This window comes from Danio rerio, chromosome 21 (genome assembly GCF_052040795.2).
Source record: "Danio rerio strain M-AB ecotype USA chromosome 21, GRCz13ab, whole genome shotgun sequence".
Lineage (NCBI taxonomy): Eukaryota > Metazoa > Chordata > Actinopteri > Cypriniformes > Danionidae > Danio > Danio rerio.
The window spans coordinates 45,153,162-45,170,187 of NC_141041.1; the positions used below are offsets into that span (position 1 = coordinate 45,153,162).

The following is a 17,026-nucleotide window of genomic DNA, read 5'->3' on the forward strand; positions in this document are numbered from 1 at the left end:
GAATTATCAAAATATTAATAACAGTCATTATCACAGTGTAATTTGCTGGTTGACCATGTAAATAAGAGCTGCCAGAGTTCTCCTCTGGGAAGAAAGCAACGTCACATAAACCCCTTAAAACTACTAAATAAAAGCTGGAGGACAGAAAACGTCGTTGAAAAACTAGAAACTTGAGTCATCAGCCTTTATAGTAACAGCGTGTAAAGTAAGTATTGTTTTTACAAATCATCAATTTTGCTGCAATAATTAAAATGTTTTTTTTATTTATTCTTTTGCTGCTCAGTTTACTGTGTAGTGATAATACAAGTTATTTTTGTATTTATGAACAATCTATAAAGATTTACATACAGAAAAACAAACTAAAAATATATTTTAAAAATGCAAGCACTCATATATATATATATATATATATATATATATATATATATATATATATATATATATATATATATATATATATATATATAAACATTTGATGTACTTTGATGCAGTAATATTAAATTATACGTTGTTAATGACAATGTGATTAATAGTCTGTATGTTTTTCTACCCAAAAGTGTACATAGCAGCCAATGGATAATCTGACAATTACAAACAACATTCTTCTTGTGGAGGGACTGAAAGTTGCACCTCAGTCTTCCTATCCTGTTTTCATCCTTCTCCTTCTGGTTTATGTGTTTATAATGGTCTCCAACATTGGACTTATAGTTCTCATCTCAACTGAGAAGAATCTACATCATCCTATGCATTTTCTGTTTTGTAATTTGCCACTGAATGATATAATTGGTACAAATGTCATTTTGCCACGCTTAATGCAAGACATGTTAAGGGAGAGCTCAGAGCGTTATATATCATATGCGGAGTGTGTTGTTCAAGCTTATTTTGTCCATGTATTTGCTGTAGCATGTCATTATGTGCTGATGATCATGGCCTTTGACAGATATGTGGCTATATGTAATCCACTGCGATACACGGCTATAATGACCAATAAAATGGTGGTCAAACTTTCAGCATCAGCCTGGGGACTGTCAATATTTATAGTGTCCATTCTGTTAGGTCTCACTATACGCTTGTCTCGCTGCAGATCTTACATTGAAAACCCTTTTTGTGACAACGCCTCACTGTTTAAACTGTCCTGTGAAAGTGTGATTATCAATAATATCTTTGGAATGGTTTATACTGTGATTGTTTTTACCTTGTCGCTTGGTTCATTATTTGTAACGTATGGCAAGATTGCTTCTGTATGCATAACCAGTAAAAACAAATCACTCAACAGCAAAGCCATAAAAACATGCAGCACTCATATAGCTGTTTATTTAATCATGTTTATTTCTTGTGCCAGTTTTATATTTCTCCATCGTGTTCCTGAATATTCTGACACCAGAAAGCTAGCTAGTATAATGTTTCATATCGTACCCCCAGGTTTAAATCCTTTAGTATATGGTTTACAAACCAAAGAGATAAGACAGAAGTTTGTAAAATTTTGGGGTAGAAAAAAGGTGAATCCTTAATATTATAAAACTTATAAAATTGAAACAACATGAAAGATCATCTTAAATATACCTTACTGTATTGTGTAGATATATATTTTAAATACACATATTTCTCTCTTGAAAAATGTATTTTGTTTGTGATATATATATATATATATATATATTGTCTTCATTTTATATTTATATGTTTTTGTAGATTATGTTTGTGTATCAACTAGGGTACAAGTTAAGTCTTTATATTATCTTTCAAATTTTTAAGCAGCAATCTTATTTTTATGCACATAATAATATAATAAAATAATAAAATAGTTTTTTTTGTACACTTACTGATGAGCTTTAAATATATATATATATATATATATATATATATATATATATATATATATATATATATATATATATATATATAATAAGACTCATTTAGACCTATTAAGTAAAATTTTATAGCCTCATTGCTATATATTAGGTTCTCAAAATCTGAGTATATTAAAAACCTAATCAAATACTTAAAATATACCAAAATATGAATGTAAAACTTATTCCTTTTGATTCATCTATTTCTTCTCTTTTCCACCCCAATTTGTTCTTGATGTATTAATTTATCTTCCATCTCTCTCGTCCCCTCACCTCTTCTTCCTCTCTCTACAGTCTGCTTTTTTCTTACCCATCTTTTCTTCAATCTTATCACATTATTATTATTAATATTAATATTATTATTAATACTATGATTATTATTATTACCACCATTGATATTTCCCTCTTTTATTATACCGGTTTGTTTTTTATGTTGTACTTTACTGTATGTTCCACTAGTTATATTCTTCCTTAGCAAAAATTATGCACACATGTGCACTCTCATACACAGCTCTGGTTCTAGTTGGCTGACTTGAATGTTACGTTTGACCTTACATTTGTTTCATTGTGTTTTTGTACATTAATTGTCTCCTGTAATTTGTGTAATCCGTTTGTATAAAAAAAAGATCTGAGTAAATACTCTCATTGCCCAGGAACAGGACAGATGGTAGAACTAATAAATGCAAAACTTAAGCCATGTAAACTATTCTACTGCACTTATGGACAACATTATTACCTTTTTGTGAATTATTTACAATGGTACACTGGCCAATAACCAACACCTTATTTGAGATAAAGAGGTACATTTTAACTTGTGTCACGTTCTCTTGTCTTTTATTTTGTAGTTTAATCTCATCTTCCTGTTTCCAGCTTTGTTAACAGTTTTGTTCGATTGTCATATTTTTAAAAGATGATTTAGCCTCGTGTCTTGTTCCTCATTGGTTGTCCTAGTCATGTGTCTTTTTTCTCATTGGTTGTGTCTTTTCGTGCACTTTTAGGGCGTACTCACACTATGCTATCCGAACTGTGCCCAGACCCGTTTCCCGGATCGTTTGAGAAGTGTGAGTGCGCTGAATCGGGCTCAGGCACGGTTTACTTGGCCGGCCCTGACCCGGTTGAAAGAGGTGGGACTGAGCGCGGTTCACTTGGGCTTTGGCGCGGTACGCTTGTAGTATGAGTGCAAAATGCACCAAAGCCCGAAACTGAAACCAAGACGTGACTTTTGAGGGACTGTTTCATATGGATTTATTAATCAATTTTACTGTTCAATGAATACAAGTTTATTAAATACGCAAACCCTTCACTGCATGACAGCTGTGCACCTTCAGCAAACCTCCTCATTCCTGCAGCACGAGGGCTTTATGATTGTTTATGAGCGGCAAAAGTGGCGGATCTGTTCTGCAAAATATCTGACTGCGTGTCCCCGCATCCCTAAGGACTGTTTGGCGAAATATTTGACTGCATGTCACTGCATATCAAACGACTGAAACGATATAACTAGAGAAATCTCCACTGTGCTGATCGATGACGTAAGCTTGCCCAGGCCCGATTGTAATGTGAGTGCGGGCCGTCGGGGGAGACAGGAGGGGGGACAAGCGTGCTTTGGCCCAGTTCGAGGCAACTGTACATAGTGTGAGTACCCCCTTAGTTCGAGATATGTATACCCCTTATTTTTCATATGTTTCTCCTGTAGCATTGTTTGTGTAACCATACTTTATGTAAGTTTTCTTGTTTTGACAAGCCAAGCCATGCCAGGAGTAATGTTTACAGCATGTGTTTGTTATTTGTGTTTCAAAGCTTGCCTTCAGTTGGACATTTGTTACATGGATGAGCGCACAAATGTATAGTTTTATACAGTACTGTGGGCATAAATCTGGGGTTCGATATTAAGTTGATTTTGAAAAAAAAACTTGGTCACACTTTACAAAAAGGTTCATTAGTTAATGTTAATTAATGCATTTACTAACATAAACAGACAATGAACAATACATTTACAACATTATTTATTCATGATAATAAACGTTAGTTAATGAAAATACAGTAGTTCATTGTTAGATCATGTTAACTCATGGTGCATTAACTAATGTTAACAAGCATGGACTTGAATGTTAATAATGCATTAGTAAATGTTCAATTATGATTAATAAATGCTGTACATGTGTTGTTCATGATTAGTTCATGTTAGTAAATGCATTAACTAATGAATCTTATTGTAAAGTGTTACCAAAAACTTTAATTCAGCCATCTCTCATGAAGTCCTTAAAATTTTGCTAAGTCTGTCATTTTGTTACTAGGGTCTAACCAGGATGCCTTGGATTGAAATATGAGTGGTTTAATAATTCAACAGGTTATATACCCTGCAAACAAGCCTGTGCTAGTCCTAAATGGGTCCTATTAAGGCTAGCCTAAGATCTCCCAGTGGGTGGCGAGTGCAGGCTCTTATTAGCAAATTAGCAAAAGTGTATTCTGACACGAGAATATTCTGAGCCCAGAGTTGGAAACATATTAAAATTAATTTTAACAAATGAAAATATTTCTTTTCATATGTGCTAAAAAGGCTTACATGCATTTCACCATCAGCCATGCTGTTAGTTCCGTCATAGGACTAATAGATGGAGCTTACATTCGTAATTTTCCTGTTGATATGTTTCACAGAGTATCTGTGTTTCATACTTGTGAAATGGAAACAAACGTATTTTTTTAAAGTGAACTCGCTACTTTATAAATGGCTCTAAAGATAAGTGTTCATATCAAAATATACTTTCCTATATATGCCACCAATATTTGTATCAAGCTTCCAAAATACTTAAATATTATTCAAATTGCAGCAGCGATAAGTCCTCCTTAGAAGTATGCTATAATAATAATAATATTAGAAAAGAGTAAGGTAGGTTTTAGCATGCTGTTTACTGTATAATGTCATGTAAAAGGTTTATACTGACAGTAACCATGTTCCAAGTGGATGGGGGTCCTTTGGGATGATTAGGATCATAGCAACACACTTGAACCACTTATTTAAAGGTGAGGGCAAGCACATTTTTCTTCAAAGAAGTATGTTTTGCTGTAGACTATTATCCCTTTTTTTACATTGAAAACAGCATAGTTGAACTGGTGAACGCGATCAGTTGTAAGTACAAGTATGTATACACATGTGGTTAGTTAATCATGATATGCTTTTGATTGTGTTCAAATGCTTTTTTTATTAAATGCAATTTTTACCCTTCTGTCAGGTTTTGTGAAGAATTGATCATGGACTTAAACGAGACATTCAGACACAGCATTCTTCTAGTAGAGGGATTCAGAGTTACACCTCAATCCACCTATCCTGTCTTCATTCTTCTTCTCTTGGCTTATGTTTTTACAATGGTCTCCAACATTGGACTTATAGTTCTAATATCGACTGAGAAGAATCTTCATCATCCTATGCATTTTCTATTCTGTAATTTGCCTTTAAATGATATAATAGGCACTACCGTCATCATGCCTCGCTTAATGCTAGACATTTTAAAGGATACTTCAGAACGTTATATCACATACATGGAGTGTGTCACTCAAGCATATTTTGTACATATATTCATAGCAGCATGCCATTATGTGCTGATAATTATGGCCTTCGACAGATATGTGGCTATATGTAATCCACTTAGATATTCGGCTATAATGACCAATAAGATGGTTATTAAGCTCTCAGCATCAGCCTGGGGGCTGGCTATTCTTCTTGTGACAATTATGTTAGGCCTGACAATACGTCTCTCTCACTGCAGATCTTACATTGAAAACCCTTTCTGTGACAATGCCTCTCTTTTTAAACTGTCCTGTGAAAGTGTGGTCATAAATAATATTTATGGAATTGTTTACACTGTGGCTGTGCTCTGCTTTTCAGCAGTTTCTATATTTATAACATACGTCAAAATTGCTGCGGTATGCAAAACAAGCAAAAGCAAAGCACTCAACAGCAAAGCTGTAAAAACTTGCAGCACTCATTTAGCTGTTTATTTAATCATGTTCTTTTCTGGAGCCACCATGACTTTTCTCCATCGTTTTCCTGAATACTCAGACAACAGGAAACTAGCTAGTATAATGTTTCATATTATACCACCTGGATTAAATCCTTTAGTGTATGGTTTACAGACCAAAGAGATTAGACAAAAAATGACTAATCTGTGGTGGAGAAAAAAAGTTAATTCTGTATAGATTTGTATTGCTTTTCTAATTAAAGTTTGTAAGAGAAAAAATGTTTTCTGTTTAAAAGAAATCTGTAAATTTAATCTAATCTAGCTGTTGAAATTCTTGTAGGATACAAAGATTATTATTTGATGTATTATGAAAATTGCTATATCTATTTGTAAATAAACATTATTCTCTCTTTTTTTTTTTGCAATGCAACTATTAATAACATATTTTCCCTGCTATGTTTAATATGATTTTCTAAGATTAATGATTTAGTTCATTTTAATTTTATTTTAATCATTCTAATTTCATCAAAACTGTACTAATATTATTGGTAACACTTTACAATAAGGTTCATTAGTTAATGCATTTACTAACATGAACTAATCATGAACAACACATGTACAGCATTTATTAATCATAATTGAACATTTACTAATGCATTATTACCATTCAAGTCCATGCTTGATAACATTAGTTAATGCACCATGAGTTAACATGAACTAACAATGAACAACTGTATTTTCTTTAACGAACGTTAACTAACATGAACAAATACAGTAGTAAATGTATTGATTATTGTTTGTTCATGTTAGTAAATGCATTAACAATAACTAATGAACCTTATTGTAAAGTGTGACCCAGTTTTTTTGTTTAAACACAGTTACTTGTACTTCATACACAATGACTACAACATGTAACTGATGCACCAACCCCCTGAACCAATCCTGTTAAATTACAAGCACAATTCCTGCTTTACACTCAAATTGCAGGTTTAAAACACTTTATTTCAAAGAGTTACACACAATTAATTCTCTGTTTTTGGCACAATTTTCATGCAGAAAATCTTTTGTGTTTCACAAGGAACTTGTATGTCAAAATTGTAAAATCAGTTGCCCTACTTTGCATACTAGCTCATCACATAGGTAAACAGCTGTCACACAGAATTGCAATTTAGAAATCAGAGCTCATCTGGTTCATAACTGGTTCACTGCCCACCCACGTTTTTTAGTTGTTTACCTTTCTCTATATTCTCCATTCCTTAAACCTATTAAGGATTTTTTTTTCTGCCTGTGTATGGAAAGTGTATGACCGAAATACGCTTTCTTTTTTCATTTTTTAAGTTTTTTCCAATTGTTTACACACATTTATTGAAAGCATGTCTCATATTGTCAGAACTCTACACACAAATCAAAACACACACACACACATACACACACACATTGGGCAAAACCCTTCAATTCTCCTGCAAAATGAATCTTTAGATTTTAAACCATGTGATTCTTCTCAAAATGGTATTTTGTTTTCAAATGACACACACAGGCCATCACATGAATAGAGTATTAGAAGATTAAGAAGAACCAGTTGATCACTCATGTGCTTAATGTAAAACACTGACCACTTCTTCTGACCATTCATCATAATGACTTACTGTAAGCCTTTTTTGTTCAGTGTTACACTTACTACAGACAGTACAGGCCTACATAAGTGCATTGTAAAATTTTCAGAATATTGTTTTTACACAGAACACACAAATACACGGTACCAAATATATTTTACTGTATTTTTCCCACAAAAACAGTGTACACAGTGTTCATCCCAACCAACACGAAATTGCACTTAACGTGATCAACACATACCATCAACAGAAGGTTTTACAGAATACAGTTTTACTTGGTTTTACTTTCTTTAAACACGTACAGTAGAAGTTATTTTTGACCCTTTCAGAAGATTTATTGCTTGTAATAATACCTAAATATTTAATGGTTTGCTTGAACTTAATTCCACAAACATCTGAGACATTAGAAAGATGAATTGTCATAATTTTTTTCAGCATTCGAAAATAATTATAATGCCTGTGATATTTGAGGGACTTGTTTTATTTTTATTATGTAAAAAGATACATGCATCAGATATTATTAAAAAGTGTGGTCCAAAATCCTCAAATTAAAATACAGTAATTTACTGTAAATATTTTTCTTCAATATTTGTGCACTGTGAAATTATGAATTAAAATATGGGTAAAATCTTACTTGTAGTGAGTCAGTGAGGTCTCTGTGATTGTACTACACCCTTTAAAATCATAAAATTACAGTAAGGTGATTTACTGTAAATATTTTTCAAAAATATTTGTGTACTGTAAAATATGAATTAAAATATTGGTAAAATCTTACCTTTAGTAAGTCAGTCTTGTTTAAATCAATGTACTACACCCTTTAAAATCATAAAATTACTGTAGGGTGATTTACTGTAATTATTTTTTTTGTATTTGTGTACTGTAAAAATATGAATGAAAATATGGGTAAAATTTCACCTGTAGTAAGTCAGTCTGGTCTAAATGATTGTTCTACACCCTTTAAAATATTAAAAATACAATACAGTATATTACTGTAAATATTTTTTTTCAATATTTGTGTACTTTAATAGTATGAATTAATATATGGGTAAAATCTCACCTGTAGTAAATCAGTCTGGCCTGTATAAATCTACTACACACTTAAAATTCATAAAATTACTCTAGGGTAATTTACTGTAAATGTTTTTCTTCAATATTTGCGTAATGTAAAATTATGAATGAAAATATGGCTAAAATTTCACCTGTAGTAAGTTGGTTTGGCCTGTATGAATGTACTACACCCTTTAAAGTCATAGAATTACAGTAGGGTAATTTACTGTAAGCATTTTTCTTCAATATTTGTGTACTGTAAAATTATGAATGAAAATATGGGTAAACTCTCATTTGTAGTAAGTCAGTCTAGCCAACATGAATGTACTAGACCCTTTAAAATCATAACATTACAGTAGGGTGATTTACTGTACATATTTTTATTCATTATTTGTGTACTGTAAAGATATGAATGAAAATATGGGTAAAGTTTCACCTGTAGCACATTAGTCTGGCCTGTATGCATGTACTACACCGTTAAAAATCTTAAAATTACAGTAAGGTGATTTACTGTAAATATTTTTCTCCAATAATTATGTACTGTAAAAATATGAATGAAAATATGGGTAAACTCTCACCCGTAGTAAGTCGGTTTAGCCTATATGAATGTACTACACCCTTCAAAATCATAAAAGTACAGTAGAGTGATTTACTGTAAAAATGTCTTCAATAATTGTGTACTGTAATAATATGAATGAAAATATGGCTAAATTTTCACCTGTATTAAGTCAGTCTAGCCTATATGATTGCACTACACCTTTTAAAATCATAACATTACAATAGGGTGATTTACTGTAAACATTTTTCTTGAACAATTGTGTACTGTAATATCATAGATAAAAAATATGGGTAATTTTTCACCTTTAGTAAGTCCGTCCGGCCTTTATGAATGTACTACACCCTTTAAAGTCATAAAATTACAGTAGGGTGATTTACTATAAACATTTTTCCTCAATATCTGTGTATTGTGAATTTATGGATGAAAATATGAGTAAAATGTCCCCTGTAGTAAGTCAGTTTGGCCTGTGTGAATGTACTACACCCTTTAAAATCATGAAATTACAGTAGGGTGGCTTACTGTAAACATTTGTTTTCAATATTTGCATACTGTATATTTATATGAATAGAAATATGAATAAAACTGAAGTGTAGTAAAGTCTGTCTGGCCTTTGGTAATGTGCTACATCCTTTAAAATCGTAATATTACAGTAGGATGATTTACTGTACATTTACTGTTAAATGTTTTTCTAGATTATTTGCATACATATTTGCATATTTATATAAATATAAAATATGATTAAATCTCACTTGTAAGCCAGTCTGGCATGTGGAGATATTTTTTTCCAAAGTAGTAATGTACTGAACATATATTAATGGAAATATTTGGAACATCTCTCCTGTAGTAAGTCAATTTAGTCTCAAGGAATGTGAGCACACTTTAGAATGAGAATCTTACATCTAGGTGAAATACTGTAAATATTTTATATGCTCCCTTATAAAAGTATTTTGTATTTTTAAAATATAGTATTTTATTTTGATGCATTTCTGGCTGCTGTATTTTGTAGTTTGTGACTCTCTGGTCATTAAAAATCCCACTAAACTTTATGTAACGAGTGGGAATGTAACCCCAGTGTCCTGCCCAAATTTTTCTATCATGACCTGTTAATAACTGCAAATCCTCTGACTGTCATCACATGCTTTTTTTTCTTCTTTTTTTTAACAACTGGTGATTCGCTGGAATTTTGCCATTATGCACTATAAGTGGTCAGTTTATCTTTACGCTGATTCCACATCAATTATTGCCAGCATCTTACTGCTTAAGAAATGTGTCAACCTATAAGAAACAGTTTTAAGTGTCTATTTAAGAAGTCGACATTTATGTTCTAATATGGTCAATAAAAACAAATATTTGATTAGTTGTGTTGCTTTGAAAATGTGTGCGTGTGTGTGTGTGTGTGTGTGTGTGTGGGCGGGAGGATATGATGGGGTCTGAGTAAAAGAAGCATACAGAATTAAATTGTATGCAGAGTTTATTTTGTACAACATTTTCTACATGAAAACAAAGCATATATATATATATAGTTGAAGTCAGAATTATTAGCTCCCCTAAAGTGCTTGTTTATTTTTTTCCCAATTTTTGTTAAACGTAGAGCAGATTTGTTTAACACATTTCTAAATAAAATAGTTTTAATAACTCATTTCTAATAACTGATTTATTTTATCTTTTCCATGATGACAGTAAATAATATTTGACTAGATATTTTTCAAGACACTTTTATACAGCTTAAAGTGACATTTAAAGGCTTAACTAGGTTATTTAGGTTAACTAGGCAGGTTAGGTTTATTAGGCAAGTCATTGCACAACGATGGTTTGTTCTGGACTATCGAGAGAAAAAAATAGCGTGAAGAGGCTAATAATTTTGCTCTAAAAATGTTGTTTAAAAAAAAATAAAAACTGCTTTTATTCTAGTCGATATAAAACAAAAAAGACTTTCTCCAAAAGAAAAAATATTGTCAGACATAATGTGAACATTTCCTTGCTCTGCTCATCATTTGGAAAATATTTTAAAAAGAAGAAAAAAAATCAATTGGGGCTAATATTTCTGACTTCAACTGTATATATATATATATATATATATATATATATATATATATATATATATATATATTAGACATTTTACAATTCTGGCAAACATACACTGGATATAATAATTAATAACAAATCAAAACTTTGAATTTACACCGTATAACAGCACCGTATATAATGTGTATTGTATATTTTACAAGTGTGCTCTGACAATCCATATATGTGTATATATTTGCAACATTGTTATATTTGTACAACACTTGCATAACTAATCACAATAATAATATTCATAATAATAATAATAATAATAATAATGCAAAAGTAACCAGTGCATTTTTTATTAAACGCAAAACATTTCCTTCAGCTTTAAGACATGACAACAAATTATGTGTAATACATAATTCAAAACATGGGTGAAACACATGTAAAAATTATGAAGTATTCCTTATTAGTACCACAGTATGTTGGGCCATGGGTTTTCCTATGGCCTGGTTTAAACTTTCTCATGTGTGTTCGTCAGATTGTGGAAGACAGTGCTAGACATGCTTCATTATTATTCCTCAGCTGAATGTTTCTCATGTTCCCAGTGAAAGCACAATATGTTTAACAGTATCGTTTTTAGATGCTTGTCATGTGCATATTACAAAACAGCTGCATCTGTGTAATAACTGACGCATATTTCCAAATTAAGCATACAGTTCTGACATTATATTTTTGTAGTGAAAGAATAATGTATTACACATGTCCTATTTTTCTATTAGATGCATGTTAATTGTATATAATAGTCCAAACCATTTGGATTACATCATTTTAACATAGATCAAATGAATGTGATGCACGTTTGTCACATAGCAATGATGGTGTGTTTGCAACAGTGCTCATCTGAAAGGTTTCGAAGTTTCTTTCATACACTGCAACTATCCAATTGTCCTTGTTCAATAAGTTTTCAGCTGACAAAATTTCATTGCAATTTCCAGATTGATGTTTACTCTAAGCGACAGAAGGAACTGTTTTCCTAGCGACTTCTGAACGAACGGCACATTTACAAAATGCTCTCTTCATTGCATCTTGCAGCTCTTTATTCCTCAAGCTGTAAATGATGGGGTTCAGCAGGGGTGTCAGGACGGAATACAGCAAAGCAATCATTATGCGGACTTCAGGGTCAAATTTAGACACTCTGTATGAGATGTACACAAAGAAGGCAGAACAGTATGAGATAAACACCACTATCAAGTGTGACACACAAGTCGCCCCGGCTTTAAGCTTCTGTGCCATGCTCATCCTTCTCATAGCTTTCCCAATATACACATATGAAATTAAGATGAGAAGGAATGTGAGGAGAAGTCCAATTAGGGCAAGTGCAAGAGCGAAAAAGCTATTTCTGGTGGTGTCGACACAGGCGAGGGTCAGAACTGAAGAGTGATCGCAGAACATGTGCTTAACAACATTAGGTCCGCAGTACGGCAGCTGAGTTGCCCAAATAACTGGGGGCAGAACTATAAGTGCCCCATAAGTCCATGAAGCAAATATCAGCAGAACACACAGCTTTCTGGTCATGATAGTCGTGTAGCGTAGAGGGTTACAGATTGCTACGTAGCGGTCAAACGCCATCGCGGTCAGCATACCGCGGCCTGTCAGTCCCATCCAGAGAACAAATTGTATCTGCATAAAACATCCGGTTTTGGAAATGGTCTTGTCCCCTGTAAGGAAAACTGACAGCATTTTAGGAATGGTTACTGACGTGTACACAATATCAGAAAAGGACAAGTTGTGAAGGAAAAAATACATAGGAGTGTCGAGTTTCGGGTCAGTTCTAACAAGGTATATGATCATGCTGTTTCCACTCAGAACAGAAACGTAGACGGTGAAGAAGATGGGAAGCACGATTTTATCCTTGAGCCCATCCAGGATGAAATATTCCACCGAGCCGCTGGTGTTCATCCTGGTGATACACAGCCGTGCAGATCCTGACCTGGACAACTTATGTGCACTGTAAAAAAAAAAAAACAAGAGTTGAACATGTTATTACAAAGAAAGAGCAAGTAATGTAATCGCATTACATGTGTTTATCAGTCAAATGTATTTAAATATTGTTTAGTTAAATACAGTTTGAAAACTAAATGCTTTTTTTTTCCTTAAGGTTCCATAATTTACTACATGTTTAGTGATACATGCAATTCTCCTGATACATCTTTTTCCTTTACATATTAATATATTAAATACTTCAAATAACACATAATATTATGCTTCAGACATAATTTAAACACACACCATCAAGGTTCAGATTCTTAAATGCATAGAAAGGCATTTCAATGGTATGTGGAAGCATTCAACTGACCTTACATTAAAATATGAAGTGAAATGTCAATACTGTACATAACAGTCATTCATAACACAAGTCAATTCTGTTGTTTCTTGAGTCTCGAACAGCGTAGAGTCAGTCGGTGTTGTCACTCCTGTGTGTGATGAAAGTTATTCAGAAGACCCCTTAAATACAGTCTGTGTCACGAAGGAAACGACGTATAGTATGTGTGTGTGTGTGTGTGTGTGTGTGTGTGTGTGTGTGTGTGTGTGCATGTGTGTTTGTGTGTGTGTCTTAACTTATATATCTGACGACTATGATGTTGTGCAGGCGATTTCCCTGGTAACATCTCTCAAAGTGCATCATTAAGAGAAGAAACTGGCAAGCGAAATTCATGACAATTTCTAATTTAAAACACAAATATGGCTGTTGTAAGGTTCAGGTAATTACTGAAATAGATAAGTTGTGTGTTTTTATTAGCAAACCCAATAAGCAAAACTAATTTGCAAAAAAATAAATTTGCATTGTCTATTACCAGTCACAGTCACGCAAAATCATTACTGTGACTATCTGCAGCTTCCTGCCCCCACAATCTCAAACGAGCACCCAGTCTGATCTCTCTGCTCTTTCCTTTCCCCAGTAGCTCTTTATCAGATTTCTTCTCGATAATTAATAATAATGTGCTATTATTTACATTTGATCTAAAGTCTGACTCATATGTGCAATTTTCATTTATTCATTTCTTTTGCTTTGGCTTAGACCCTTTACTTTTACAGGGCTTGTCACAGCGGAATAAACCACCAACTTATCCAGCATATGTTTTACATGCTTCACGACACCACCGCAGAAAGTCTAGCATCAATTTGTGAACACTGTGAATGTTCTCTTCACAATGGGGTCCGTTACGTGGGGGACACTGTGCAATATAGGAGCACATCATTTCTCGTTTATATCAGTAGGTGCTGCCATTAATCTGTGGGTCACGTAATCAAAAAATTGGCTGCATGTTTACTTTTGGGTGGGTCACGGGTGGATAAAATCATTCGTTGATTATGCAAATTTTGACTACTTTTTCGAAAATATCAAGGGGTTTTAAGCTATTATATCTGACAGACTGGAACAAATACTCAGACATCATTCTCACAACAAGTTTCTGAGTACTTTCTGAGTAGATCCTTTTAACAGAGTTTGTTCTTCCGAGGTAATCTCATGTTCAGCACTGTGAATACATTGTAAAAGCATGTTCTGTTTGTTCAAAGTTTTAGTAACGGACTTATTTTAAAACCAGACATGTTATTTCGGTATCCTTGTTTATCTAGTAAATAACCGACCAACAAAAATACAATAAAATTGAGATACAAATTAAACTAAACAAAATTTGTTTTTAAAAAAAATTCCAAGACAAATATATAAAATATATTTTTGTTTGAAATCAAAATTGCATCGTGTGAGTTGGACACCTCTCATTTCCTGTCTCTGACCCCCACCAAGTGTACTGCAAAAAAATGCTTGTTTGTTTTTTTGAGTTTTTGTCTTGTTTATAGTCCAAAAATCTAAAAATTCTTATTTCAAGAAGCAATTTTAAGCAAGCTAATTTCATTTTTTAGAAATAATACGCCCAAATTAACTGCGTTTTTCATTAAAAAAAAAAACACCAAAAAAAAGTGAAAACGTCTTCTGTATATAAGGTCAAATTGATTGCCATGTTTGTGTGCGGGGGTGGTGCTAAGCTGGTCGAGGTTGAATGGTGCAAAGTTTCTAGAGAGAGCAGCCGGAGTGGCTGAATCCTGGGGGGACGAATCCAGGTCTCAGTCAAAGCCAGTATGTGAAGTGTAGACTTTTGCAAAAGCTGGAATGAAGTCTGCTTCATTGACAGCTGACTGATAATTCCACAGAGTGTAAATTGCTTGTGTCTTGGTGCCATCTGTGTGTGATGTGTTGCTCTGCAATAACACTACCGAAAATCTAGCTGGCAGTAGGTGTTTATGTTCGTCTGTGTTGAGTTTCTTCGCTGGTGTTTTGTTTTTTTGAAGCACTACCTTGATGTACAAGTGTCTCAAACTCACTCATTCAGAGGTTGGAATCGGCAGACGTGCAACAACTTAAATCATACGTTAAACACAAAACAACAGTTTCCATCCAGAGCTTTTTCACGGGACTTCACACCTGTAAACACTCGCTGCATCGGGCTTGCGCAGCTCTCACCTCCACCCACACTCGTCAGCACTACCAAGCTGACAATGACTAAGGCGAGGGCTATGCATCCATGCGTAGGCTGCGCCGTAGCATACGCAAGCGCTTGACGCAGAAGTATAAATCAGCCTTAAATAGACAGAAGCCTATGGAAAGTGCCGTGAGGGTGTCCCTGCTCAGTGGAGTCTTGTAGGTCGAGTAGATAGTCTTAATCCTTGTCAGTCTGCACAGAAGGAGGGTCAACACTGCCGCTGGAAGCATTGCTACCTAGGTATATATACACCTACTCTCGCTCTAGTGAATGAAGCTGAGATCAGCTCACCCTGTTTAGAGGCATGTACAGAAGCAGGGCTCAAGCTGATGACATTCTCTCTTCCTAAACCTTCTGGTCCATCCAACTCTGGAACAGTTCACAATCCTGCTGCTGTACCTGGAGGAGTACCTTATATATGTGCTCCTGATTGATTCTTGTCTCCTGTAGTGGATGGTTTTGTTCTTCATGGAGGCCTGAGAGCAACCTTTACAAACATTGAGCTTGATAGGAGCTGCATAACAGCGGCAGCAAAACTTCTTGTTTACTCGTGTGATGGTGTCAAATAATGAAACGAAAAACAGAGTAACAAACTTCTTTGTGGATATGTCATCCCTAGAAGGTCCCAGAGGTACTGAACTCAATTGCTGTTCACTTGTAGGCAGGCTGTCAGCAAACAAAAGCAACTTCATTGAGTTCTGACAGATGCAAGGCAAGCTGAATTCCACCTGATATAACCTCAAGGATTTCTCTGGATGGTTGCAAGGTAAAGCCCAACAGCAGCACATTAGACTAGTCAAACGCTATTACAAGGGGACATCCTCATCCACTTTTCAAGTTAAAGCTGTGATTCAGTTTACCATGGTCTCGAGGCATTAGAGCTTCTAAACACAAAAACCTCAGCTCTCTCAATGGTTTAAATCCAAAGTGTACTATCTGATCTACCAAAGCAAAGAGCAATGTTGGAAGTGAGGTCATTCTCATACTCCAGAAGACTGTAATCTTAAGGAACCCTGTGGTGTGATTAATCTAAGCAGATTTTGCCTGGCAAGGCAAAAGCAGATCTAGGCACTATTTTTCAAGTGGCTGACAGGAAACTCAAATATCTTTTAAGGATTTGGTTCGCTCCATTAAGAGTGGACTTCGAGTCACAGTGGGAATTTAATCTCTGTCAGAGGATATGCTTATCTCCATCCTAATTGAAATGGAAAGTATCCTTATTTCCAAGTTTCTTGGATGCATTTTAGTTGATGTTACCAGCCCTGATCCTCTAACCTTGAATTTGCCTGCCAACACATTAATCAAAATGGAGCAAGGAGCATTGTAATGATAATGACCCTAGTCTACCATGAGTCCATTGGCCTGTGGGTCAAGTCCTGAAGCTCATACCAAATAGAGTACAAACTTGAAATTAGATCCTCAACCATGAAGAATTCTACTAATGTACACA

General features: G+C 34.1%; 2 protein-coding genes and 1 pseudogene across 4 annotated transcripts; 2 read left to right on the forward strand and 1 right to left on the reverse strand.

Annotated features, from left to right (window-relative positions):
- or70a14 (olfactory receptor, family 70, subfamily A, member 14) lies at nt 1-1,511 on the forward strand. The gene is made up of 2 exons (XM_087302019.1): nt 1-205; nt 558-1,511. Exon 2 carries the CDS (start codon nt 573-575, stop codon nt 1,509-1,511), a length of 939 nt encoding a protein of 312 aa, XP_087158145.1. The 5' UTR covers nt 1-205; nt 558-572.
- or115-3p (odorant receptor, family F, subfamily 115, member 3, pseudogene) lies at nt 5,097-6,025 on the forward strand (annotated as a pseudogene).
- Nucleotides 11,372-16,486, reverse strand: or6at1 (odorant receptor, family 6, subfamily AT, member 1). Of its 3 annotated transcripts, none has more exons than XM_087301828.1 (2): nt 13,389-13,803; nt 11,372-13,040 (listed from the first exon to the last, which is right to left on the reverse strand). In XM_087301828.1, exon 2 carries the CDS (start codon nt 12,989-12,991, stop codon nt 12,041-12,043), a length of 951 nt encoding a protein of 316 aa, XP_087157954.1. In that variant the 5' UTR covers nt 12,992-13,040; nt 13,389-13,803; the 3' UTR covers nt 11,372-12,040. The 3 variants fall into 3 exon arrangements, with proteins under 3 accessions (XP_087157954.1, XP_087157955.1, XP_087157953.1); XM_087301829.1 differs by lacking the exon at nt 13,389-13,803 and adding an exon at nt 15,519-16,486 and having other exon boundaries at nt 11,375-13,040; XM_087301827.1 differs by having other exon boundaries at nt 11,375-13,040; nt 13,394-13,625.
- Between the last annotated feature and the right edge of the window lie 540 nt (nt 16,487-17,026).